The sequence below is a fragment of the Dermochelys coriacea genome, chromosome 14 (assembly GCF_009764565.3).
Source record: "Dermochelys coriacea isolate rDerCor1 chromosome 14, rDerCor1.pri.v4, whole genome shotgun sequence".
Lineage (NCBI taxonomy): Eukaryota > Metazoa > Chordata > Testudines > Dermochelyidae > Dermochelys > Dermochelys coriacea.
Window position 1 is genome coordinate 16756428 of NC_050081.1, and position 24689 is coordinate 16781116.

Here is a 24689-nt window from a genome sequence, read left to right on the forward strand (position 1 = left end):
AGTTAAAGCGCTCAGGGATGTGAAAAATCCACACTCGGAGTGCCATAGCTACGTTGACCCCATCCCCCCGTGGATGCGGCAAGCTCAATGGAAGAATGCTTCTGTTGACCTAGTTCCTGTCACTTGGGGAGGTGATAGTTCCTACAGCCATGGAAGAACCTTTCCACCTCTGTAGGCTGCAGTTACACAATGGAGCGATGCTGGCAGAGCTACAGTGCCATACCTATTCCACTAGTCCCTGTAGTGTAGACATGGCCTTAGTGTGGGCTCCCCAGCAGGGCTGCTCTTTGGCCTGTGTGAAATGAGTTGATGGGTCACCATCAGCTCCTAGTGGACAAGCATCCACATCGCAGAACCAACCCCACATCAGTCAGTCTCTGCTGAGTGACCAAGGACTGAGCAGACCGCCTGCTCAGGAGTGCTTATGTGGCTGCTTTAACACTAGGTCTCTAAGAAATGTGGCCCTGGTGTCTCTCCCCTGCCTTTAAAAAGAACATGAACTTCGCGCTCAGGAAGGATGCTGGAGTGGAGACCAACACCCTCCCCAGCAGAGAAACTGCAGAGGCATGAGCAGGGCAATCTTGCCTCTGGCTTAGCCTGGGAGGCCACCTTAAAGAGCAGAAGGCAGCTCCATCTTTGGGATCTATTCTGTCCTTGCTCGAACTTGCCAGCTGTGATAGTGATTTCTAATGTGATGCAGGCCGGGGATCCGAACTGAGACCAGCTGCTCTATTCACACAGGTAGTAACAAGGTTCATTACTCTTCAAGATGGTAACAACATTCAGTGTTGGTTAGGGATGGATTGGAATCAGCAATGGAGAAGTGAAACAATCTATACTCTGGTCCCAATTCCCAACTAATTCAGGCACCTCACCGCGGCCATTGCTGTGATATTGACATGCCAGATCGTTGCTTTGATTCTCATTCCCCACCCTGCAGCGTTTCACAATCTGTTGTGGAGCTATTTTTGTGGTAGATACTTTAAATGCTAGATCACTGGCGCACTCCTACTGCGGAGATGGGGCTGTACGAGGATCTCAATAGGGGTGTTGCTGCCCGCTGGTAAGCCTACCAGTTCATTTACTTCTTACACATAGAAGCCAGTTTATTTCGGAGAAAGGGAGTCAGGCTGAACTTTGCACCCAGCGGTTTCTCAGTGTGAGGGTTGTGATTGAAGGGGGTGAAGGAAAATTCGGCTCTCTGAAAGGGCAGACGTCCCTCCCCGCCTCAGCCTCTGTCTGCTGATGCACGCTCAGCTTGCCGGCTGTTCTAATCTGATCCCCGAAAGAGGAACCAGGCTGCCAGATGTATGTGTTTGTCCCGCTGGGACGTCAAATGTGCCCTTTGTCCCAGAGTTACTCAAGAGAAAGGGAGGCTGTCGAAATCTTGTAGTTTCCTGTGAGCATCTCTTAGATCTTGGTATGCCAAAGGGTCCAGCTGGGGTAGTCTCTTCATATCAAATCCTGGCATCTTTCACCGGCCCTGCCTTCTGAGCGATAGATGGGAGGGATACGCAGAGGCCTCCACAGTCTGATACACCTGTAATGTCCCTCCACGGTCTTCTGCTGCTGGACTGGCAAAGCCCATCAATAGCCAGACCCCCACGCCAGTGACTCTGGAAGTACCTTCTAGCTGCTTGTCATGGCCACATTCTTCTCTCGTGCCCTGGAAGGGCTCAGCAGAGGGATCCTGGCCACCTCCCACCTCGGCCGTTCCTCTACCAGCATGGGGGCTTTGCTGTTGCAGTTTCCCCCCGGCAAGTGCTAAGAGGCTCAGGACGCTTCGGTCGGGGTGAAAGCAAGTTCCACAAGTATGACCCCAGCAAGATCAGAACACAGGCTGCCTAGGACCCTGGCCACCTCTTTTCTACCCCCACTGCCCAGCTTTCCCTTGTGGATGCCTAAGAGCCAATTGTGAACAGGCCCACTCCTTCAAAACCTGTGGGGTCTCCTCCTGGGCATGTCACCAAGCTGCCCACGATTCGACACAGGTGGGCACCTCATGCTGGGGGGAGCGCTGGACTAATGGAGCCAAATGCCTGAATCGAAGCAGCAGCATTGCCAAGCCCACACGTTCAACGAGCATGAATCAGGCCCCACAAAATCATAAGATTGTTTTAAAACAATAAGTAAGGCCTGGTTTGACAAAGCCCTGGCAGAGATGATTTAGTTGGGGTTGGTCCTGCTTTGAGCAGGGGCTTGGACTAGATGAGCTCCTGAGGTCTTTTCCATCCCTAATCTTCTATGATTCTAAATGTGTGGGCTCTTTTTCTTGGCCTTCTGGTTTCTGAGCCTTTATGGTGTCATCGCTTCATATTTCCTAGCATTTCTCCACAGCCACAGGAGCTAAACTCTCACTCTGTCAATGAACGTTGAGATTCTCAATCACCTGACTCCAGGAGCTGGGGCTTTATGAAGACACCAAATATCATGAGCTTTGACAGCGCTGGACCAGTGCTAATGGAACCTCATTTTCAAGAGAGGCAAAGCAAAACCACTCTGAGGAAAAAGCAAAATCAAGTTTACAGGGGAACAAGCTGGGGTCATAGATTAGTGTATTTGACTAGCTGCAATGGAGTCCTCTTCCTATTCTGATGGGGTTATATTCTGCTCTGCGGGGGCTGTTTAGGGGCCCCAATAAAGGGGAAAGCATATTGGTCCCTGCACCTCTTCTATGCAGAAGGGTGTCTGTTCAGAACTGATAATGAGCACCAGAGGGTGGGGCCAACAAGCTGCTTCCCGAAATCCCTTGGCACAAGCCTGGGCAGGGTGGCGGCATGGTGGGGCTGCTGTTTATGAGCCAGCCTTGGAGAGCGCTCTCTGTAACAAGGGTCCCCAAGTCTCCGGCTGTGCAGAGGCAGCTGATCAAGAGGGAGTCTTCCCCCCAGCACGGCACAGCTGAGGACTGGCACGTGCACGGTGGTGGGTTCTATGCTCCTCCTCGTTCTGCCTTTGTCTGCACAGGGTACTCGCAGCACTGTTCCCCAGCCCCAGCAACAGGCATGAATAACCGAACGCGTGCTGTCACATAGGGCACCCAGTCACTTAGGAACGCACTCAGACATTCAGGCTTTGATTGTAGTGGCGAGAGATGCTAACTGGGCTTGTTGCCCCGTTGTGCACTGTACAGCTGCATGGGGCGCCTGTTGCCTACCCCCAAAAGCTTAGTTTTTGCCTGTAAGCCCATGACTACGCTAAGAGCGCTGCACCGGTACAGGAACACGGATGTGCTCTCCTGCCAAGGAGCCCCTATATGGAGACACGCCTATGCTGACAATGCTTCCATCTAGTAAAACCACCACCATGAGCAAAACAAGCTGCACTGGTGGCAATTTGCCAGTATTACTGCATCTAACCAAGGGGCTTCTGCTAGTCCCGCTCTGTGGGTCAGGGATCACTTCCCCCCCCCAAATGCCCCGGACTCACATTGCTGTGCCAGCAGAAGTCTGTAAATTGCACTTTAGTCTCAAACCTGGGCCACACTGAAAGCTTTACCAATGGAGCAATGCTGGTAAAAGCCTCATGTGGATGCAGTTATCCTAGTATAACTTATACCGGCAATGCTTATGCCAGTGCCCTGAGTTGGCACAAGCTGGATTGGTATAAGCACTTTAATACCAATAGAGCCATGTCCACACTGTAGAGAAGGCCCCAGAGTCAAATCCTAGCCCCAGTGACATGCACGGCAAAACTCCCTTAGGCTTCAGTGGGGCCAGGATTTCACCCACTGTGTATAAATGAAAGGCACCTCGGACACAACCGGTGTGCTACTGCTGGGTGGGCAGACCGCCCCAGCTCTGGCCCCGACAGGTGGGCCTGCTGCCATGAATCTGCCACAGAGGGGCTTCAGTTATTGTGCTGCAAGTTTCAGAGTAGCAGCTGTATTAGTCTGTATTCGCAAAAAGAAAAGGAGGACTTGTGGCACCTTAGAGACTAACAAATTTATTTGAGCATAAGCTTTCGTGAGCTACAGCTCACTTCATGCTCATCAAAGCTTATGCTCAAATAAATGTTAGTCTCTAAGGTGCCACAAATACTCCTTTTCTTTGTGCTGCAAGTGTTTTGGACCAGACCTGATGTCCCCCTTGAGATCACGAGAGTGCGTTGTACAGGAATCCCATGCCTGGGAGCATCACCGTCCATCAAGCCACTTGCACAAGTTCATCCCAAACCGGAATGCAGTCGCGGTTGTGACTCACTAAGGAGACGCGGTGAGAAAGGGCTCAGGGGTGAGGAGATGACAGAGAAATTGTAAATCTGTATTAGACACCCACCCCATCAATACGGCGTCAACTAGCGCCAGCCTCGTCTGTGGGGGGAAGAGGCCTTCTACCCCTAACGCTGCGTGGAGTGTAGACTTCTCTTGCGGTGGAAAGCCAGCGTGTGTGTTTAAACTCCTGCTCCAGTTAAGGTGAGGTTTCTAACTCGACTAGTCCCCCTGCCAACCCTGGAATGCCAGGGCTGCCCAGGCCTGCTTTAAACGCTCTTTCCCCTGGCTGACACTGTGTCCAGAGTGCAGACAGGTCCGTAAGGTTACGGGATTTGTTTGTACAGAACCGTGCCCGAGTTCCCCAGCTGTGCAACATGGGCTGCTTCCTTGGTGACTAGTTTTCACAGAACATGACCAAGCAAATATTTCTGACAATATCAGCCTTCTCTCTCTCTGGTGTGGTCAGGAAATCTGAGCTTGAGTCAGAGGACTAAGAGCCACGTGTCCCTATCCTACAGCGCTTGCTGTGGAGAATGGCTTTCTAGGAGGGGAGAGGAAGGCTTAGTGGTTAAGGCAGCGACTGAGACTCAGGAGATCTAGATTCAACCTACGGCTCTGCCACGGACGTCTTGTGTGCCCTGGGACAAGTCAATTAGGTTGAGACTTTTTCCAAAGCCACCCAAGGGATTTAGACACACAATTTCTATTAACTTCAGCAAGTGGAGTGTCTAAATCCCCAGGAGCTCTGAACAACTCTGCCTTGATCTGTCTCATCTCTCCATCTGTAAAATGGGGATATAAGCACCTAGCTATACAGATCGACACTGCCATTTCTACCATGTTCAGAGACGCAGGGCCAATATGGCCAGTTTCCCTACCCTGCACTCGGGCCATGGTTAGTAGATAGTTCAGGCTTGTAGGGTAGATGGGGCCCCATCCATACACTAACCATGTTTAAGGAAAGCAAACTCAATAGGAGAGCCATCGCAGCTCCAGTGCATTCACTCTGAAATGTGACCCGTTGGCAGAAACTTCCTGGCTGTCTCTGCCCATCTCCAAGTTCAGCTGTCAGATGCTTGGTTTCCTTTGTTTAGTTATTCACTAGTATTTACAGCATCTTGTTCATCTAGGTTAAAGGCAAATGTCAGGTGCTTAATGGAAGGTGTTACCTTGTTGCTCTCTCTTTCCTTTGAATTTCTCCCCTTGGGGTGGAGGAGATTTCACAGATCCTATCACAGCCTCCTGAGCAGCTTATCAGGAGGGGAGAGAAAGGGGCCAAGACATGCCAGTTTATGCTGCTTTTCACTTTATCACTCTAAACAGTCTTGAATTTGCTGGCTTCCAAATTTAGCACGCTACACCATCAGCAGCAGCTCCCCTGACCTCCCCCAACTTCTCTGGACGCCCAGAGATAAATGCATTGTCGCAGCTTTGTAAACTAGACCCTAGAGCTGGACCCCTGGGGACCCGATTAGCCCCTCCCCCAGGATTCAGTGGGTCCATGGGAGTTATTCCTGTGCTGGAGGGGAGAATGCAGAGCAGAGAGGAGGTCAGTGCCTGCCTCAAGGAGGAAGAGGATAACCTCTGTGTAATGAACAGCTTAGCCCCACAGCCACAGGGCTTTCCAACATGCTTACGCAGGGCTTAGTGTGGTGGTGGTAGTGGCACTGGGCTGGGGCATAGCTGGGCTAGCTAGTGTGGCTAGGTTAAAACCAACGTTCCAGCTTTGTTCACCCTTTTGGCTTAAAGCACCCTGTATCCCCAGCTTGCCTATCCATGCTGGCCAGCCCCAGCTGTGCTTCAGTCTGGCCAATCAGCACTGACCATTCTCATACATTGAACCACCTTCCCCTCCTCGAGGGTGCACTGCTCTGAAGCCGCTCCATGGACTAGGGCTAAGATCTCCCAGCACTTGACCTATTCTGCGGCTTGAATCACTCAAGTCTCTGCTGGACTTTATGGCCCTCGGTGAAGGCCTGAGCCTGCAGCCAGAGACGGTACAGGGCACAAGGCAGCAGTGATGGAGTCATGGGGGGAAAATGAGGGTGTTGCGTTAGTTAACAGTAGATCGGTTCTGCAGGGCTTGAACTGGAGCCTGAAGGCTGCCCATCCAGCCTCCACACCATACAACACTCAGCTCAGACCTGCACAGCAACAAGGACTGGTGGAGAAAGCAGGAAATTAAAGGCAGGACACGATTTGCCACTGACTTACTGTGTGACCTTCAGCAAGGTCACTGAGGGCCTGATTTTCAGAGGTACTGAACATAAGAATGGCCATACTGGGTCAGACCAATGGTCCATCTAGCCCAGTAGCCTATCTTCCAGCAGTGGCCAGTGCCAGGTGCTTGGAAAGAATGAATAGAACAGAGCAATCATCAAGTGAACCATCCCCTGTCATCCACTCCCAGCTTCTGGCAATCAGACTCCCAGAGCATGGGATTGCAGCGCTGCCCATCCTGGCCAATAGCCATTGATGGACCTATCCTCCATGAACTTATCTAGTTCTTTTTTGAACCCCATTCCAGTTTTTGCCTTCACAACATCCTCTGGCAAGGAGTTCCACAAGTTGACTGTGCGTTGTGGGAAGAAATACTTGTGTTTGTTTTAAACCTGCTGTCTATTAATTTCATTGGGTGACTCCCTAGTACTTGTGTTACGTGAAGGGGTAAATAACACTTCCTTATTTACTTTCTCCACACTAGTCAAGATTTTATAGACCTCTATCATATCCCCCTCGTCCCCTGAGTAGTCTCTTTTCCAAGCTGAAAAGTTCCAGTCTTTAATTGCTCCTCATCTGGGAGCCGTTCCAGACTCCTAGTCATTTGTGGCCCTTCTCTGTACCTTGTCCAATTCTAAGATATCTTTTTGGAGATGGGGCAACCAGAACTGCACACTGGAGTCAAGGTGTGGGCGTATTGAACCCTCTCCATTCCCAGTGAAGCCACTTGAAGTTGTTCAGCACTGCTGAAAACCAGCCCCTCCCCCTCTTGGCCTATTTCCCCCCCTACCAAAGTGAGAGCAATACTTCCCTTCTCCCCCGCCCTCTTTGGGTAGCCCCGATAAGTGCCAGAGGCCAAGCAGATGCAGTATTGGCCTGGGAGTCAAGAGACTAGTTCCAGCTCTGCCATGGCCTGCTGGGTGACCATGGGTAAGTCACTTGGCCTCCCTGTGCCTCAATAGCCCATGTGTGCAATGGGGATGATGATACTTAACTCCTTTGTAAAGCACTTTACGATCTGCAGATGAACAGCGCTAAGAGCTCGGTGTAACAGCATCTACATCGAATGCCTCGCTGGCCACCGATGTACCAGTGTGAGCCGGAACGACATCATGCATCAACTATGAGAAAGGGACCGAGAGACTATTTCCATTGGACCGTATGAACTGGAACCATAAACTCACTGAATATTAAATTTCACCAAATGAGGGTAAATCCATCATCATATCCACTCATTATGTTCCACACCTGAACATAGCCATTATATGAACAACATACCCCCATATCTCAATGTCTGTACTTTGACCCGTTAACCTTTTACCTCCAATTGAGGATATTGCCGATTATGTATTCCTCACGTCATCCGATCCTAAACCGAACTTTGCATCCCTTGATAATCTGTACCTTATTCCCTGATAACCAGAAACTTCTACGCTTAAACTCTGTACCATTTTTTTTATTTTAATATCATCTTAATAAAATTATTAAATCACTCTGCCCTTCTGTGCCATCTTGCACCACAGGAGCCCAGAGCTGCTCACTATCATCAGCAAATTCTGCGTCACCCCTGCCCTGGGAGGTGGCTTTGTTTCCGACAGGCACCATGGCTGGTGCTGTGGAAGATACCAAATGAGACAGCCCCATCCCCAAAGGGCGTTTCTCTTACTATCTGGCCCCATACACGCACAGCATGGTGCTTTTCAGGCAAAGGATGACAGGTCTGGCCCTGCAGAGCTCACGAGCGAAGCTGCAAAGGCCAGGTCTGCCAATGCTTCGATTGTTTCCATTATACAGATGAAGACCCTGATGCCCAGAGGATTTAGTGGCCTGATTTTTAAGAAAAGGAGAGCATTTATAGCTCCCCTTGGCTCCAAGGGCAGCTGTTGCTGCTCAGAACCTCTGCCAGCCAAGCTGGAAGTTACTCACCTGAGAACCCAGAGTTTGTGGGAGAGTGGGAATAGCATCCTGTTGCTAGTGACTTCAGTGGGGCCAGGATTTCACCCCACAAGTCCTGACTCCTAACTGGAGGCCTTAAGTACAGGATCATCCTTCCTCCTTACTAACCGTCATCAAATTAGCGCAAGTCCCCCAGCTTCCTTGTACCCTTCCTGGAGTTGTGTAATGTCCCCAACACACTCACAACCTCTCCTCTTCCATCCTCCTTCTCCTGCAGCACCCCTCCCTGGGGACTGACCGCGTGAGGGCAGAGTGGCTGCAGGTTAACCTGCGAGCCTTCTCCAGAGCTGCTGTGGGAGAGGAATTCAGGGGGGCAGGGGGGATTTCATTCCTTGCCAGGGTAGCTGAAAGTTTCCTTTGGAGACAGATGTATTCAAAGGCAGAAACGACAGCCTGGCTCTTCTTAATTGTTAACATTGCCCGCTATTTTTGAACCGTGTACATGGTCTCATGCTCTCTAATTCACCCACAGAAAGCATGTCTGAGGTACAGCTCAAACAGGGCTAGCACCCAACGGCTTGGAAACTCGGTCGACGGCATGCCCATTTAACTGGGCATGACCACCATTTTCCACAATGCTGTGGTTATTGGCACGGATTCCTCATTCAAGAGAGGACAGGGGCTTATGTTTTACAAACTGCCAGCCAAAGCCTTGTGCCAGATTACATGGCAGGTGGGCAATGGCTGTACCCTAGGTTGGTTTGTCAATCTGTTAGGAGAGACATTGTTTATATCCGTAGCAGGGACAGGCAGTGGAGAGTGATGGTTACCACTCCCGGTATGGATGGGGCCAGGAGGAGCTGAAGAGTTCTAGGGGTCAGCAGTGCATCCACTGTCCTGGTGTCCTTTGACCCGGACAAGCCACAAGCCTGAATTACACACATGTCCTTGCGTAAACTCTCACCTGTGATAGCAACAGCAGGAGCGTTAGAGAACCAGGCTTGGGAACTCTTAACCCCACATGGTATTTAGGCCTGCACCCTATAGTTCGAGGACAGAAGGTGGCACAATCACCCCAGTTCTGTTTACACTAGCACTCCCTTTGTTTCCATCAGTCATGCCCAGGTGTGAAATATCCCAAACAATGCTTTTGTTTAGAGACAGCCACCGAGGCTACATTTGGTCCGTTCATTCATCCATCTCTGGCAGCCTATTCTGTACAAACATTTCCAGTCTCTTGTGAAACACGGCTGTGGCCCATCTGTGTTATAACTGTGTTTAAGCTCTGGCAGATACCTAGATATCACCTAGGGCCGCAATGTGGCTCCTCCACCTGAGTCTCTTTTCCTGTCCATCCTGTGTCCACCCTGTCATGTTCTAACACCTTTTTCTTGCCCAGATTTCAATGCCACGTTTCAAGTGTCATTTATGTTTAGCGAGGGCTTTATGAGCCCTCCAGACCACAGTGACAAGGTGGCTGTCTCCTGACCTGCTTACGACACTGTTGCAATCTGTAATGAGGATAGCACCTGAAGTGTCGGCCTTATGAGACCGTAATGCACTGAGAGACCCCAGGTAAAGTGACGCCAGTCCTACTCGCTGAGCTTAGTTAGTGGCCACCTTTAAGGTCCAACTTCATGCTGAAACAGTGTGGTGAGCAGGACAGATGACAATGGTCCGATACAATTGCATCTCCTCATTCAGGTGTAATTACAGTGTAGGTGGGGCTTTAGCTCATGGAACTGAAGCATGAGAGACTAATAACTGATAACTACAAGGTGAACGATAAGCATCTGCCATGGGTCCCTCTCTCTCCAGACCTATTTCATTCGGAACAAGACCGGGAAATTGCTGGGGATGCATACAATTGGTAGTTTTCATCGCCACTCTCTTCCTTATGGCTACTGAGCTCACTAGGCCCAGAGCGGCACCCAGCAAGCTTTACGCAAACAAAAGCCTTCTCACTCTCCTGCCTTCCTTCCTCTTCTGCTTGCCAAGTGTGCAGCAGGTGGGAGCTGTTCCCAGCCACAGGCTGAGGGGAGGGAAGAAGAACTTGGGTGTCCAGTGCTGGCCTGGCTGCAGCTTTTGATTTGCAACCTGTCCCCTGAGCCGCAGGGAACACAAGGGGTTGTGAACATTGGTCTAGTGTCCAATTGTGTCTCTTGCAGGATGTGCAGAAAAATGTGTGTGTGAGAGCAAGCGAGTGCGAGCGTGTGCATAGCAGGAAGGCTGCGTTCAGCAGCTCCAGGGTTTTAGGAGTGTGTTATTCTCTGGCCATGGCAACGCATGCTGCTCACCTGGAAGAGGGGAACTACAGGGATCAAGACAACCTTAAAACGCCTGCAGCACCATGGAGAGGCTCAGCTAGTATTGCACATTACTTCCCCCTGCCTAGCATCACCCCAGGTTGGGGGAGAGGATGGTACTGCTCTCAGCCCTACCACTGATAAAATAGCCATGAACACCCTCACTCTGTAACTCCAACCAAAGGGAATGAGCTGGGGTTTTGAAATGAGGAAGGCAGAGTTACTGGTGTAAGGGCAGGCTTTTCACTGTCAAGGGAGGTCACCCAGGGATCTGTGTGGGAAGGCTGTCTTCCAGGCCTCCCTTTTGCATCCATATGAAATTACTGTATTTAAATAAATCAAAAACGCAGCAAGGGACCCTATTCTCCCTGGCCCTCAGTGACCATGGAAACTCTGCTGCTGAGCCTTGTCTACACTAGAGCAGGTGCGATCTGGTCCACTGCTTTGGGCCTCTGCCATACTTGTAAAATGCTCTCACCCACAAGAGCTTTTAATAGTTCAGACACTCCACCTGCTAGTACGAGCACACTAGTCCCCAGCTGGTCTCCTAACCCTGCCAGCCTGCACCCCTGCAGCACTAGCTTAGAGGAGCAATGCCGGCATTGTGGCTGCACCAGTTCAACCAGTGCTCCTAGCACCATCCCCCAGCCGTGCTGCCCACCGGTCACTGACTGCTCAGAGCACCATCTAGCAAACCACTTCCTCGCAGGCCCGAGAGCAGCTCCAGTGATACTCAGCCATGCCCTGCACCCCTCCCCCTGCTTACAAAGGCACAAGAACTCGATCCCAAATCAAGTTACATTCAGACTTGTTTTCTTTACACAATAAAAAAACTTTTACCAGCAGTTTCACAGTGTCCGACGCGTGGCTTCTCCCCTCCGGCAGACCCCACGCAGCACAGAAAGGTTAACGAGGGCGCCCATCACATGGCACCTAAACACTCCACGCAAGCCATCAATGTTCTGACCATGCCACTGGCTGGGGCTAGTGCTGCAGGGAGGTGGCTACCTTTCCCAAGCTCCTGTGAGGTATGGGACATTCACAGTAACATACACACCTCAATTAGTCCCAGCTCTCCCCCCACCTGCCCCACAACCATTACCCTCAATCTACCACAATGACAAATCCCTGTTCATGACTTACCTGCCCATGGCCCAGAGGTTCTTACCCCGGGAGATGAGCTGTACGTGCTCCACTGCATAAGCCTAGGGATGGGGAGCCAGCTGGGCTCTGTGGAGGGATCTCTGCCCTCGGGAATGAGCCTAGACTCCATCTGCCTCAGCGTCCTACAGGGAGATAAGAGAAGGAAACCAGCCAGCAGAAAACAAATAACCCCCCCAAAGCAGAGCCCAGCCAGCCACCTCTCCCAGCAGTAACACAAGCTCCTCCCTCCTCATTTAGTTTGACTAGATTTGAACCACCTGGCACTGACTGGCTGGCTCAGGACTGCATGGGGGCTAACTACCCCCCCTACGCCGGCTGAGGGGGGACTGGGGCCAGCCGTGCTATGGAGAAGGACGTCAGTCTCCAGCGCTGCCAACACAGCCGTGAGGGTGGAGAAAACGTTTTGCTGGGGGTCAGTGGAACTGGGCGTCAGGTCAGAGCAGTCTTTCAGCTGCCAGTACCAAGCAACCTGCTTGTTAGTCAGGCTGAGCCGCTAGGGCACGGGGCTCCCCCCGCAGGCTGGGGACAGCTGTGTCAGGTCCCTGAAAACTCGGGGTGAGGAAGCTTCCTCAGGTCCCATCCGGCCCATTCCCAGCCTGGCCAGGGGAGCTGTGCCGGGTTTGGCCAATGCAGCAAGCTCAGGAGAGGCACCGCCGGCGCTAAATCTCTCCTCTCTGTTCAGGGGTGACATGGGGACTCTTGCCGTGGCCCTGCCACATCCTGGTGCTGCTGAACCCCCAGAGCGGAACGGGGCAAGCTCTGCAGCTGTTCCACTCCCTAGTGCAGCCAATGCTGGCCGAGGCCGGCGTAGCCTTCACCCTCTTTGTGACAGGTAAGTCTGCTCCTGCTGCAGGGCCCAGTGGGTTCTGCCTCGCCCAGGCTGCCTCCTAGGGGCCCCTCACTGCCAGGCTTAGGGGAAGGCATTTCACTGGGTAGGGGACTGCTGTCTGGCTGAGCTCTCCCTGCATGGCTGGCTGTGCAGCCTGGGATAATAGCTGATAGCCCTTCATTTCTACCTCTCTGCCCACCACGGCTGCCAGGTAACATTGAGAACTCTTCAGCTGGGAGCCTCTCAACCAGTCCTGTCTTGTAATATGCAAATAAAGTGCAACTCATTTAAATTTGACCAAGGGATGCATAGTATTCAAGTGAACAGAAGGGGGCAAGAAGCAGGAGAAGGGGGCACCTTCCCCTCTGGCTTTGCAATCCCACCTTGCGGCAAGGAGAACCGAAGGGTGGCAGCGGAAGGAGAGCTGGGCGGGGGAGCTGCTGGGAGTGTCATTCTCCCATGCACCCATGAAGCCTTCCTGGGGGCCTCCAGGGAGCCACCGCTTAGGAGCAATGGTTCGTGTGCCCTCGGCCATGAGAATTCCTTCTCTTGGCTTGGTGGGTCTCTTCCCCGCTCCTGGGCCAGGCTGGGCTCTTGCCAATTGGATCTGATTCTGGGAGCCTGGGTTGGGAAGCCCAAGTGACATCCTGTGGCTGATTCCTCTCGCGCCCAGGAAGGCTGGGCCCTCCTGTCTGCAAGGATTGTGCAGGGAGAGGCAACCATGGCAATTCCCGGCAGCCCATGCTTACTTGAGGCCATGCCACCCCCACTGCCAGCAGCTCTGTATTTCTCTCCCCAGAGAGGCCGAATCATGCCCGTGAGCTGGTGCGGGCTGGAGACTTATCCCAGTGGGACGCCGTGGCTGTCCTGGCTGGGGATGGCCTGCTGTATGAGGTGAGGAGACAGCCAGGAAACCAGGCAGCTGTTATGCTGGCAACTAGGAGACGAGCCAGTCCCTCAGGCCTGGCCTTCCTTTACCCTGTGGCAGTTGAGCAAAGGGAGTGTGGGTGTCTCCAGCCACTGCCCCCCGGCAGTGGCTGGGGGTGCAGAGCTTGGCACTGTGCCTCCCTAGAGTTTGAAGTGGGAGCGTAGGTGGAGAACAGAGAGCCGGGCACGGATGGCGGCTCAGATCCCAAGGGGGGTGAGTCTCTGGGCAGCAGCCTCCGTCCCAAACAGCACAGGTGGCCCTGTCTCCCCTGGGAGCCCCAGGCCTGGAATGGGGAGGGGAAGTAGGTCAGGACTGAAGGGCAGCAGCAGAGCTGGGGGGCGGGAGGGAAGGATAGGCCTGGAAGAAGAGGGAGCTGCAGGTCATGGGGCAGGGTGTGCACGCATGTGGGGCACATGGCTGGAACAGCAGGCGGCGCTGCAGGGCAGGACGGAGGAGCAGCAGCAGACGTGGGCTGGATGGTGACTGTGCCTGGCTGGGATCACGCTCTCACGCTGCCCTCCCCAACACTGTCAAAGGCTAAGAAGGAGAAAAGACACCAGGGACAAATAGCTCCTGGGTCTGCTGCTTGTGCTCTGGAGCCAAGCTGGGCAGCTTCCAGAGGCACCAAAGGAGAGGAGGTGGCACCCAAAACCTCCTCAGGCTTCCATGGCCTGTGTGTGTGTGTGGGGGGGGCACGAGCAGCCGGAGCAGGGGGCTGCATTGCCCCTCCCAGAGCAGAGACCCTAGGACCGTACTGGCTCCCTCTGGTCCATTCCCTTCCCCTTCCCCCAGAGCAGCCAGGGACAGGATGGGACTGCGCTCTCTGGAAGCTGCCAGCTGTGTGGCTCTGTCCCTGCAGGTGGTGAACGGCCTGATGGAGCGTCATGACTGGCAGGCCGCCATCAAGAAGCCTCTCTGCACCCTGCCTGGGGGCTCTGGGAACGCCCTGGCCGCTTCCATCAACCACTATGCCGGGTAAGGACTTCTCAGCCACAAAGAGCACAGAGGGCTCAGCCAGCCGCCGGCCCAGGCCCTGCTCGCTGAGCTGTCACCGCTGGCTCCTCGGGGAAGGGGCACACAGTGGAGAGGTAGAGCAGGCCCCTGGCAGGGAAGCCCCCTGACAGAGGGGCACTGACTGTCTTGCCAGGAGCAGTCAGTTTCGCCCGAGACCTTGTAAACCTCCTTACACCATTGACGCTGACTTCAGCAGACAGGAAACTAGTTCAAATGAATGACTGCAAAGGACTCCCCCACACCAAGGGCAGCCTGTCTAACCACAGGGACTGTCCATTGGCAAGAGCTAGCCCCAGGTCCCAGTCTCCGGTGCTATCTGCCACATGGCTGGCATCATTCCTAGCAGACCCGGGCTGCTGGAGCCTGGCTAAGGCAGCGAGTGAGGGCTGGATTCTGCCAAGTGAGGTTGTGTAGGTGGGCAAGAGGGCAGAGTTTAGCCCCGCCCCTGCGAAAAGCAAAGTGCAAAGCTAAGGCCCCCTGCAGCAGTTGCCATCTTCGCAGGCAGGTGGCCCAGCTAGGCATTCCTGGGGCATGCGTGGACAGAAAAGCCAGGTTAGAGCCATGTCCGAGAGCTACGCAATAGATGAAGGCTCCCTCGTAGGGTGTGATCACTATTTTTGTCCCCACATGCAAGGAGATTACGGACAGGGCTTGCTCTGGACGCAGAGATGTTACCATCCAAACCCCCGTCTCCCCCCCGCACAAAGTCACCCAGCCCTTCCTGCTCTGCTAACAGCATCACTGAATGGCTGCATGCTTCAGCCTCCCTGCTACTCCTAATTATTTGCATTTCAGTAGCAGCTAGAGGGAGGTCCCTATTCAGAGCAGGGGGCCTTTGAAGCAATGTGGCCACATGGATGGAGCACAGGACTCAACAGACCTGGGTCCTATGCCTGGCTCTGCCACCGGCCTGCTGGGTGACCTTGGGCAAGTCACTTCACTGCCCTGTGCCTCAGTTTCCCCATCTGTAAAATGGGGCTAATGATTCTGCCCTCCTTTGAAAAGTGTGCGGAGAGCTACGGATGAAAAGTGGGGTAAGAAAGCTTGGGATTATTGTTACTGCTGGGCTCGGTGCTACCCACGCGCGCACGGAGAGTCCAACAAGCCCCCGCGGGTCTGCACTCTACTTAGGCAGCACAGCAAACTGGGGCCAGATGCGGTGGAGTAGCTCCGGCTCCTGGCATGGCTGGGGCACAGAGAGGGGCAGGGGCAGGGACACGCAGAGGCAGTTTAACTGGAAGCCCTTGGCTCATGTTTCTCATCTCGTGATGAAATTGCCAGTCTCAGCTCTGGCCTTTGCCCCGTGCAGTTGGCTTGGCCCTCCCGCTGCGAGGCTAATCCCAGTTCCCGCTGCCCAGTGCTCAGCGGGTGGGGGCACAAACGGGCGGCTTTGCTTTCACCGCCACGCTGCTCAGCCACCTGACTGCTCCCAGACAATGCCCGGCCCCAGCTCACCCGTCTCTGAAGCCTTGAGCAAAGCAGATAGGTGCTCCTGAGAAGAGATGGGCCCCCCTTCCTCCAGTCAGTGGGGGTGCTTGGGCTCAGGAATCCTGGGTTCAATTACAGGCTCTGGAGAGCAGTGTGATCTAGTGGTTAGAGACCCTTCTGCCCCTGCCCCCCTCTGCTCCCTCCAGTCGGGGGGGTGCATGGGCTCAGGAAGACAAACAAAGCCAGACGAGCCTCATGCTGCCTCCGAAAGTCCCCTGAGAATGGCTCTCCCCCCAGCACAGAGCAATTCCCAGACTGGTACGGGGTTTAGCTGACTGCGCAGAGAAGACTCGCCCTAGTATGGCGACAGATCCAACCCCCTTCCCTGCACCCTCCTTAGTCCTGGGCCTGGCTCTCTCTGTTTCCCCATCTGGACTTTCCTTCCAGCCCCTGCTTGGGGAGGCAGAAGAGTTGCATTCCCAGTGCAGAATCCTGGGCAAGTTACTTTAACAACTCTCTGCCTCAGTTTCCTCTAGTAGACTGGAGGTGATATTTGCCTGTGCCCTGCCAAGTGCTTTGGCGTCACTGAGTGAGATGCCCCGGGGAGCTGCTGCCCAGAGCAGGCTGAGCTGGGTATGCAGCAGAAGCAGCCCAGAGAGTACATAGGGGTTTGGGCCAAGTTCTGCTCACTAGCCTAGGGGCAAGTTCTGCCTTCCTTCAAGAACAACGCTAAGCTGTGTGTGTGGCGGCAACAGCTGAGGGGAGCGTGCCGCAATCATGGTCCGTTCCGGTGCCAAGATCAGACCGGGCAGAAGTTTTGTAACAGGTTGGGTTGGGCCAATCACTAGCCCCCTTTGAACAAAAAGCCCAAAGCAAGTGTGGCCGTTACCATTTCAATGGTGCTTTTTAAAATGGTCAAAACCCATTCAAATACATTTTAAAAAATGGAAATTTTGCTCTCACTTCAACATAAACCACTTCCTAGCCAGCCGTTTCCTGCAGCAACCCGCGCCCCTGGGGCTCCATTCATGGCCCAGCTCCACGCTAGACACCTGCATAAAGGCCAGATTTGCCGAGGTGCCCAGCACCCGCCATTGTAACACTTGGAACCTGAGCTTCCAAAGAGCTCAGCCCCTCCTGCCTGGTGTTCACCAGGGGCGCATACAACCCCCCTCTCCCGGTCCCCCAGAGCCCTGCCTGGCTTCTACAGCAGTGCCGATACCAAAGCGTCCGCCATGCCCCCTCAGCTGCTGCCTGGAGGCGGAACAGCCAGCAGCAGGGTAACAGGAGCCAAGAGCTGACGACCAAAAGACCCACAGGGAGTCACTTGCATTCCCAGAGTGAGACCCTGCCCCTCTCCCTAGCCATGCCCCCTCCTCCACCAGCAAGGGAAGGTGGGACACTCCCCATCTGCCTTTTTTCTGCTGCCACCTGGGCTGGCTTCCTGTGCAAAGCTGCTCTGAGCTTCAGGCCCACGGCCCAGCTATGCCTGGCCTCCCCCCAGCTGGTCCCTGGCCTGGCTTGGCCCATAGCAGGAATTAGTGGAAGGGGGTTCCCAGCAGAAATGAGGGCGGATGTGACTTGCTCCATCTACTAGCTCTGAGCTGATTCCATCTCCCAGGAGCTGCAAACCCTCTGCCCCTGGCAGTCAGCTAGCTCCTGGCTGAGCCACCCCGGGCTCTCAGAGAGTGGCAATTGGGCCCCTAACTACATGGATTTGGGCCATGGTGGAGGGGAGCAAAGGATACCTAAAATGATGAGACCTTGCTGAGCCCCCATTGCCCAGCTGCTACCGTGGTGCGTGTGTAAATAGCCGAGCCTCCTGAGACAGGCAACCTTGTTCTCCAGTGGCCAGAGCGTGTCCTGGACGTGGTGCGAGGGCAGTCTGGCTCAGGCAGAGCTGGAACAAGAGCCGTTAGGCAGAGCTCTGCTGTTCTTGGCAGGGCAGCTGCCACTACAAATCTGTCCATACCAATGATGCGCTCCCAGTCGCTGTGTCATTGGGGGACAGGCCCTTCGGTTCCCCGAGCCAGACGAAACCAGTGGCCTGGACAGAGTCAATGGCAACCGACCTTACACATGCCGGTGCCCCATGGGGCTTCTTGTCTGCCATGTCCCTGAGCCTGGCTGCCTCACTGTTATGCAGGCAGATCGCTCCTGACAGTCTGACAACATCAGTGCACCGCTGCCTGCTCCTCTTGCATCTGGTTATCTAGGGCCATGCTTCTGCCAGGCTGGGCTGCGGGGCCTTGCAAACAAAGGCACCAAGCAAACCCTGTGCCTGGCCAACTGCCCCTCTGGGTTATTCTGCCTTCCCCTCCCACTGCCGGAGCTTCGAACAAAGCGGGGTGCAGCCTACGGAGAAAGGCTTCTCCAAGGAGAGCATAGCAGGGGAGCAAATGGGGGTCAGTGATGCTTCTGTTTGTGGAGCATTGTGAGCTGGTCAGCCCAAGAGGGGTGATTCCCGGCTGGTTGGACAGGAAAAGGACAGGTGGACGCACTAGCTGAGTCTGAGAAAAGGGGCACAAGCCCAGGGAGTTGGGTTTTAAACCCATCCTGTGGAGTTTCTAGGAGACTTTTCTTCTGGTGGTAGACAGCATCATGTTGATTCCAAGCAGGTGGGGATCTTTGAAACCCCCAGTGGCTCTAGTCACGTTCCAATAATACTTAGAGATATTATGCAATGGCAGTGTCTTCCTCAGCCAAAGGGGGCACCTTGGAGTTGCAGGGACTTGTCTGGAGTCTCCCAGCAGGCCCCTGGGGGGGTCCCGAGAGTCCCTCCCCCACTCAGACCACTGGAGCGTGCCTCAGAAAAGGTGAGGCTCCCAGCTCAACAGATCTGCCTGCTTTTGTCTCTGTTACAGCAACACGCAGGCCTTCAGGAAGGAGCTACTGACCAATTGCACCTATTTCCTCTGCAAAGGCCTGTATGCCCCCATGGACCTGGTCTCCCTGAACACGGCCTCCGGCAAGCGTCTCTTCTCCTTCCTCAGCTTCGGCTGGGGCTTCATCTCTGACGTGGACATCGCCAGCGAGAAGTACCGCCAACTGGGCAAAGCCCGCTTCACCGTGGGCACCATCCAGCAGCTGGCTGGGCTGAAGGTCTACAAGGGCCGCCTCTCCTACCTGCCCGTGGAGACATCATCCTCGGTCTCCTCAGCCCCCGGCAGCCCTTCAGAGCAGAATAGCCACCACGTGCCATGCAGCAACGGTCACCCCCTCCATATCCTCCCTCAGCCTGCGCCAGGGGCGCCAGAGCCTCCTCACGAGGGGTCCTGGCCAGAGGACCCTCTCCTGGTCCCCTTCGACCAGCCAGTCCCAAAGCACTGGACCATTGTGCCTGAGGAGGAGTTTATCTCCATTTTCGCCATCTACCAGTCGCACGTGGGCGCTGACTTCCCCATGGCCCCCAAGGCCAAGCTTCATGACGGCTCCATGCACCTCTTCTACCTGAAAGCCGGGGTCTCCCGGCTGGGGCTGCTCAGAATCTTCCTAGCCATGGAGAAGGGGACTCACCTGGACCTGAACTGTCCCCACCTTCACTATATCCCCGTGAGGGCCTTCCGGCTTGAGCCCTTCGCTTCCACCGGGCTCATGACGGTGGATGGCGAGCTGCTGGCGTGCGAGCCAGTGCAGGGCCAGGTGCACAACCAACTCTGCAGGATCATCAGTAGCTCCTGAGCCACCCCCCAGCCTGACAAATAAACCACTTCAAAAAGGGTTTTGACCATGCACATTCCTGGGGTGCATTGAGGGAGGACAGGCAAGGACCACTGCAGGGAATGCTTACACCTCCTGCCACTTCTCCAGCCCGTGCGCCTCTCCTCTTCTGGAATAGTTCACAGGGGTCTCTTGTTCCCCTTGCTCTACCCAACCTCCCGAGTCCCACTCCCAGCACAATTCTTTTCCTGCCTGATCACAGGCGCTATGGGTCAACCACTAAGAGGTTTGGTTAGTAAGTTTGAGAGGGGGGAAGGGACACTGACAGCCTGGCCTGCCCCCTTCTCACCCCCCCAAGTCAGGAAGTTCCTATGGGACACAGCGATCCCTAAGGGGAAGGGACTCCTGAGCCGTGGGTGGCAGGTGATGGTACCCGAATACAGGCACAGCTTTTTCCAGGTCAGCTTAGCAGCTGCATGGATATTTCTTCCACCACCCCCAAGTGCTGGGCTGCTTCTCTTCTCTGCTTCCAGATTGGCCCATCTTTGTAAGGGACTCCGCAGCTGAAGCCAGGTGATTCGCCAAACCCAGGCTGTCTGCAGTACAGGCCTCCTGCTTTTCTGCTGTTTGGTTCCCCACAAGGACAAAGCCATTCTGCTCCCTTCCCACAGCTCAACAATACACTAAAGGCACAAGAGCGCTACCCTTTCCCCCATGAGCAGAGTGCCACAGAGACCGAGCACTGCTTCAGCATCAGCAGATACAGTGGACACCAAGCCCCTGGGGCCGGTGGGGAAATGAGAACTGGCTCCACCATAAACTCTAGGGCCAACATTTGTTATAATGAACCAATTTTTCTTTTTTAAAGAAAAATATATCTACCAAAAGCTCCATGGAGACAGAGTTTATCCTTAAGATGAGACGATAAAGATCTAGCTTTTCCAAATCAGGAGGCCTTGGCTGTTATATGGTGGGCACTCTGATTTCATTGCAAACCTAAGCACCCGGCAGTCTCAGCTTGGACTGTGTCCTCCCTGGGATTGCTGTGGTGTAATAAGCAATAAAGTTTCTTGGAGCAGCAGCATCTCAGGGGTTATTGCTTTCCGATTTCGCCAGCAAGGGGTTGTGGGTTGATTGCTCCAAAATGCAATGCCTCTTGGCATTTGCATAGAGTCCCAGTCAGCCTGCTAGAAAATCCCTTTATTCTCCAGACTAGGGACTGGCTATGACGACTCATGGTGGGCTAAGCGCTGGGAGAGGTGGTGTCACCCCAATCCAAGGTATTAAAAATTTAATTTTGCTGGGTCCATTGAGTTCTTATGTTTTAACTGTAGAGGGGAAAACCACCAATCTAGTCCAATAGCAATTTCTTTAGAAACATTTTGGAAAAGAAGGCTAAAAAAAAAAAATCAGAAATGTTACAATAATCTTTATAAAATCAAACTGCATAGCATTCTTTGGTGGTCAGATACCAGAGTGATGGGCAGCCTTATGAAAGCCTAGACAGCATTCATGTCCATGGCCCACATTGCATGCATTGTGGTAGCTAGCAATAGCTGTAAAGAACACACTTGTCACATCCACAGGCCAGCTGAAGCACACCGAGACTTCCAGCATCAGTGCAGGCATGCGATCTAAACAGACAAAAGCTTGTGGGAAAGGGCTGGCTGTACAGGCAGACTGAGCAGCCACCAAGTGCTGATTCTACCCATTTCATACAGGGACACCATTTTTTTGGTTGCCGCTAATTTTGGCTCTAAAGCGAGAGTAACGAACCCAGATTTAGAATGTTCAGCCACAACAGAGGAACCATAGACAGCAGCTGCTGTTCACATTTATTCAGCTGAAAATTATGCAATTAGGATCCCAAAGCAGGGAAAGAAAAGTCTAATTGTTTGCCAGCCAATCATGATCATACAGAGCTCAGATTTATTTTCACTCCAGCAAGGCAAGGTAACAAGCAGGATCCCTATCCCAAAATAAGGGGTAGGGGGGGAAGGTACCTTTCCATATGGCATTGGGCCAGGTGTACAAATGGATGCAGTGATGCTCTGGTCTAAACATTTTAACTGCATCTAATTCCTTCGTCCATTGTTGGGCGATTAGGTTGTCAGAAATAATCAATAGCATGTGCCCTTCAGAAGATGATCAGGAAGTCTGCCTGTAGAAATGTCTCCCCTATACCAGTGTTGCAGTCTTAGTTCTGGTTCAGTGTTTGAAAGATTCTCTGGAGAATTCCACCACATAGGCACATACAGGCTTTTCCTGCATGACCAGCTCCAGCAGCTCTGGAATTTTATTTTGTAAATCCACAAGTTTTTCAGGAAGTTCCTAGATTCCTAAACCCTTGATCTTTCTGCAGGAGGATTTGATTTTCAAGGGAGCCCTTCATGGGCACTTGCCTGGCCTAGAATTCTACAGCTGCAGCTTCTCTGCAGATTGCATTCCAGCTCCTACGGTCTCCAAAGTTGGGCCCAGGTGGTTTGAGTCTGGTTTTACAGCAGCCATCCTGTCCCCTAGGCCTGCTAATCTAGCATCCTTGTCTTTTAGCCCAGTGTCAATTGTCTGGAATTTGGTAACCAACACAGCTGGCAACTGAGACTGTGCAAACTCCTCTTAAATGGTAGTGCATGCTGCAGGCAAAGCCATGAGGCTTAAGGCCATGAGCATTGTATTCCCCATTTGAGAGTGCCTATTAAGAACCACCAGCTGTTTGCATCCACTCTGAGTTCTCTGCTTCAGGAGCAGCAGCCAGTGCTGGGTTTATAATGGTGCCAGTGGCTCCAGGGAGCCTGGCCTGCTCTGCTTACGCTGCGATCCAAGACCCCGCCAGCCCCCGGCCGCCCATCACTTGCTCCTCAGGCCGAGGGCTCCTCTCCAGCCCCTGGCTGGACCCCACCACCTGTGGGGCCCCGCCTGTCTCCCTTGAGCTGACCTGCCTGGGACAGGTGCAGAAGCCTGGCCCATCTCAGCCAGTTGGGGTGGAGGAGCTTGCCTGGGCCCTCCTGGCAAGCGCGTTTTGAGACAGCCGGCCCAGGGCAGGCCCTGCCTAGCTGATCCTGCCACTCCTGAGGGGCCGGAGTGATTCCCAGGCCCAGGACCAGCTCAGGCCAGCAGACACAGTCACCTCCCAGCAGCTGGGAGGCAGGGGGTGGGGCCCTGGCAGGTGCAGGCTGTGAGGGGGCAGGGAAGATCTGTGGGTGTTGGGACACTAGGGAGCAGGGGTTCTGTGGAGTCCTGGGCATTTGTGGTGGGGCTGCGGGGGGTGCTAGGCAGGGTGATGTTGTGCAGGGTGTTGTGCATTTGTGGGTGAGGGGTCCGGGGGTGCTGGGCATAGCAGGTCTGGGGGACTCTGGCTATAGGGAATCGGGGGGCTGTGTGGCACAGCATAGACCCACCCCTGAGGGGAAGGGACATGCTGGCAGCACAGGGCTGGGCGGGCCACTGTGCATCTGGCAACTGCCGGTTTGTAAACAGTGTCCTCGCACTGGGCTGGGTGGAGCAGGGATGCCCCTGCCATGCCATGCTCCATTGCCTCGGGATAGCCCCTCACTCTAGGAAGTGACATCCCCCCCACCATGCTTCATAACCTCCATGGGGGCCCACCTATACGTTTGGGACCAGGCCCAAAAAAGGTCAAGCCAGCCCTGGCAGCAGCTCATTGTCTCAGAGCCAATCTGTCAGGCTGTGCAGTACCAAAAAAGGGAGACCGAGATCCTATTGCATATCAAAAAGTTACCCACCAACTCCCTGAAGGATTCCTGGCCTCCCTTGAGTAGCTCCCCCTCTCCCCTCCCCGTAATACTCCTGCTGTTATCTTTACAAGAAGAGAGCCATTGGAGCCTCCCACTCCACGTGGAGTGCTTGTGTACACCCGCCCTGGTTCATTTATTAAGGTAGGCCCCTGGCAATAGCCGCTTGGGAACAGGCCTCCCTCCTCTCTGAGGATGGCTAACTAAACTCGTCTTGCTTCTGCAGTTACAGCCTACAGCAAGTGCCATTAACCTGCAGCACTCCAACTCCTGCCATAGCATCCTATACTTAATATGATCTGAGCAATGAGTGCAGAGCTGTTAAAGAGTGCTCTGAACTCTCATGGCAGTCATTAAGGTTCATATGTAGTTCATTTCTGCTTTAGTTTCTCCTCACATCCTTGACCCTTGTCCCTGCTGCTGTCCCTTTAAATCTTTTCTAACCACACCTGTTCCATCATCACCCCTTAAAAATGGTACTTACACAGAGCACATAAGTCCACCACCGTCCTGGAGCAGAATGCCTTATTCCAATTCTGCAACATGGGGAAAACTGAAGCCTCGTGAGATTCAGTGATTTGCTCCCGAAGTCACAGAATCAACAGAACAGCCAGGACTAGAACCCAGGAGTTTCTAAATTCCAGGCCCGAGCACCATCCATCAGCCCCTCTCAGCTTCCCTTTTTTGGTGGTGGGAGCCAAGATATCACCCCATTCCATTAGGTCAGAAGGTTTGAGTCGTTCAGCCTCAGTTCACCGCACTGTGCCCAAGCAGTACCAAGGTCTCTAAACACAGCTCCTACGTTGTCCTAGGGACTGAAAGGTCAGCTTGGCAAGAGGCAAGTTGATTGTTGGCATCATGAAAGGGTTGGAACAGCAGCACTGATGGCTGAAACCTTCTTTCCAAAGACGTGCAAGCTTCCCCCGACTCTGCTGCCTGATCTCACTGCTCTGAATGGCTTCCTTGCGCTCTATGGCCGTTCTGTCCTTGGCCTCTTTGATAAGGATGCCCCCTGAGATTCTATCCACAGTGGCAGTTTAGGATGTGGGCACATGTCCCCGGCCGCTGGGCAAACCTCATTTCCCATCAGTCCATAAACAGCTGATGTGGTAGCTTTCAGGTTACTGCAAGTTTAAGTTAGATCTGAACAAGCCAGCTAGGGGTGACAACAAGCTGGCATCTCAGACCCCATTACCAGACTAGCTGAACTTGTGTGAGGTAGCTGGATCCTGGTGTTACCTTAACTACTGGACAGAAAAGCTGCTCTTCCTGAACCTTGTAT

General features: G+C 53.7%; 1 protein-coding gene across 2 annotated transcripts in view; it reads left to right on the forward strand.

The window, feature by feature from the left end:
- SPHK1 (sphingosine kinase 1) overlaps positions 1-20517 on the forward strand; it is a 31169-nt gene extending 10652 nt beyond the window's left edge. The window contains exons 2-5 of one of the 2 annotated variants that reach the window (XM_038371760.2): positions 12479-12628; positions 13425-13519; positions 14413-14528; positions 18860-20517. In XM_038371760.2, the coding sequence (XP_038227688.2) occupies positions 12479-12628; positions 13425-13519; positions 14413-14528; positions 18860-19676 (1178 nt within the window). In that variant the 3' untranslated portion in view covers positions 19677-20517. The remainder of the gene's footprint in view (positions 1-12478; positions 12629-13424; positions 13520-14412; positions 14529-18859) is intronic. The other variant, XM_043497514.1, reaches the window with a different exon arrangement.
- Positions 20518-24689: the final 4172 nt, after the last annotated feature.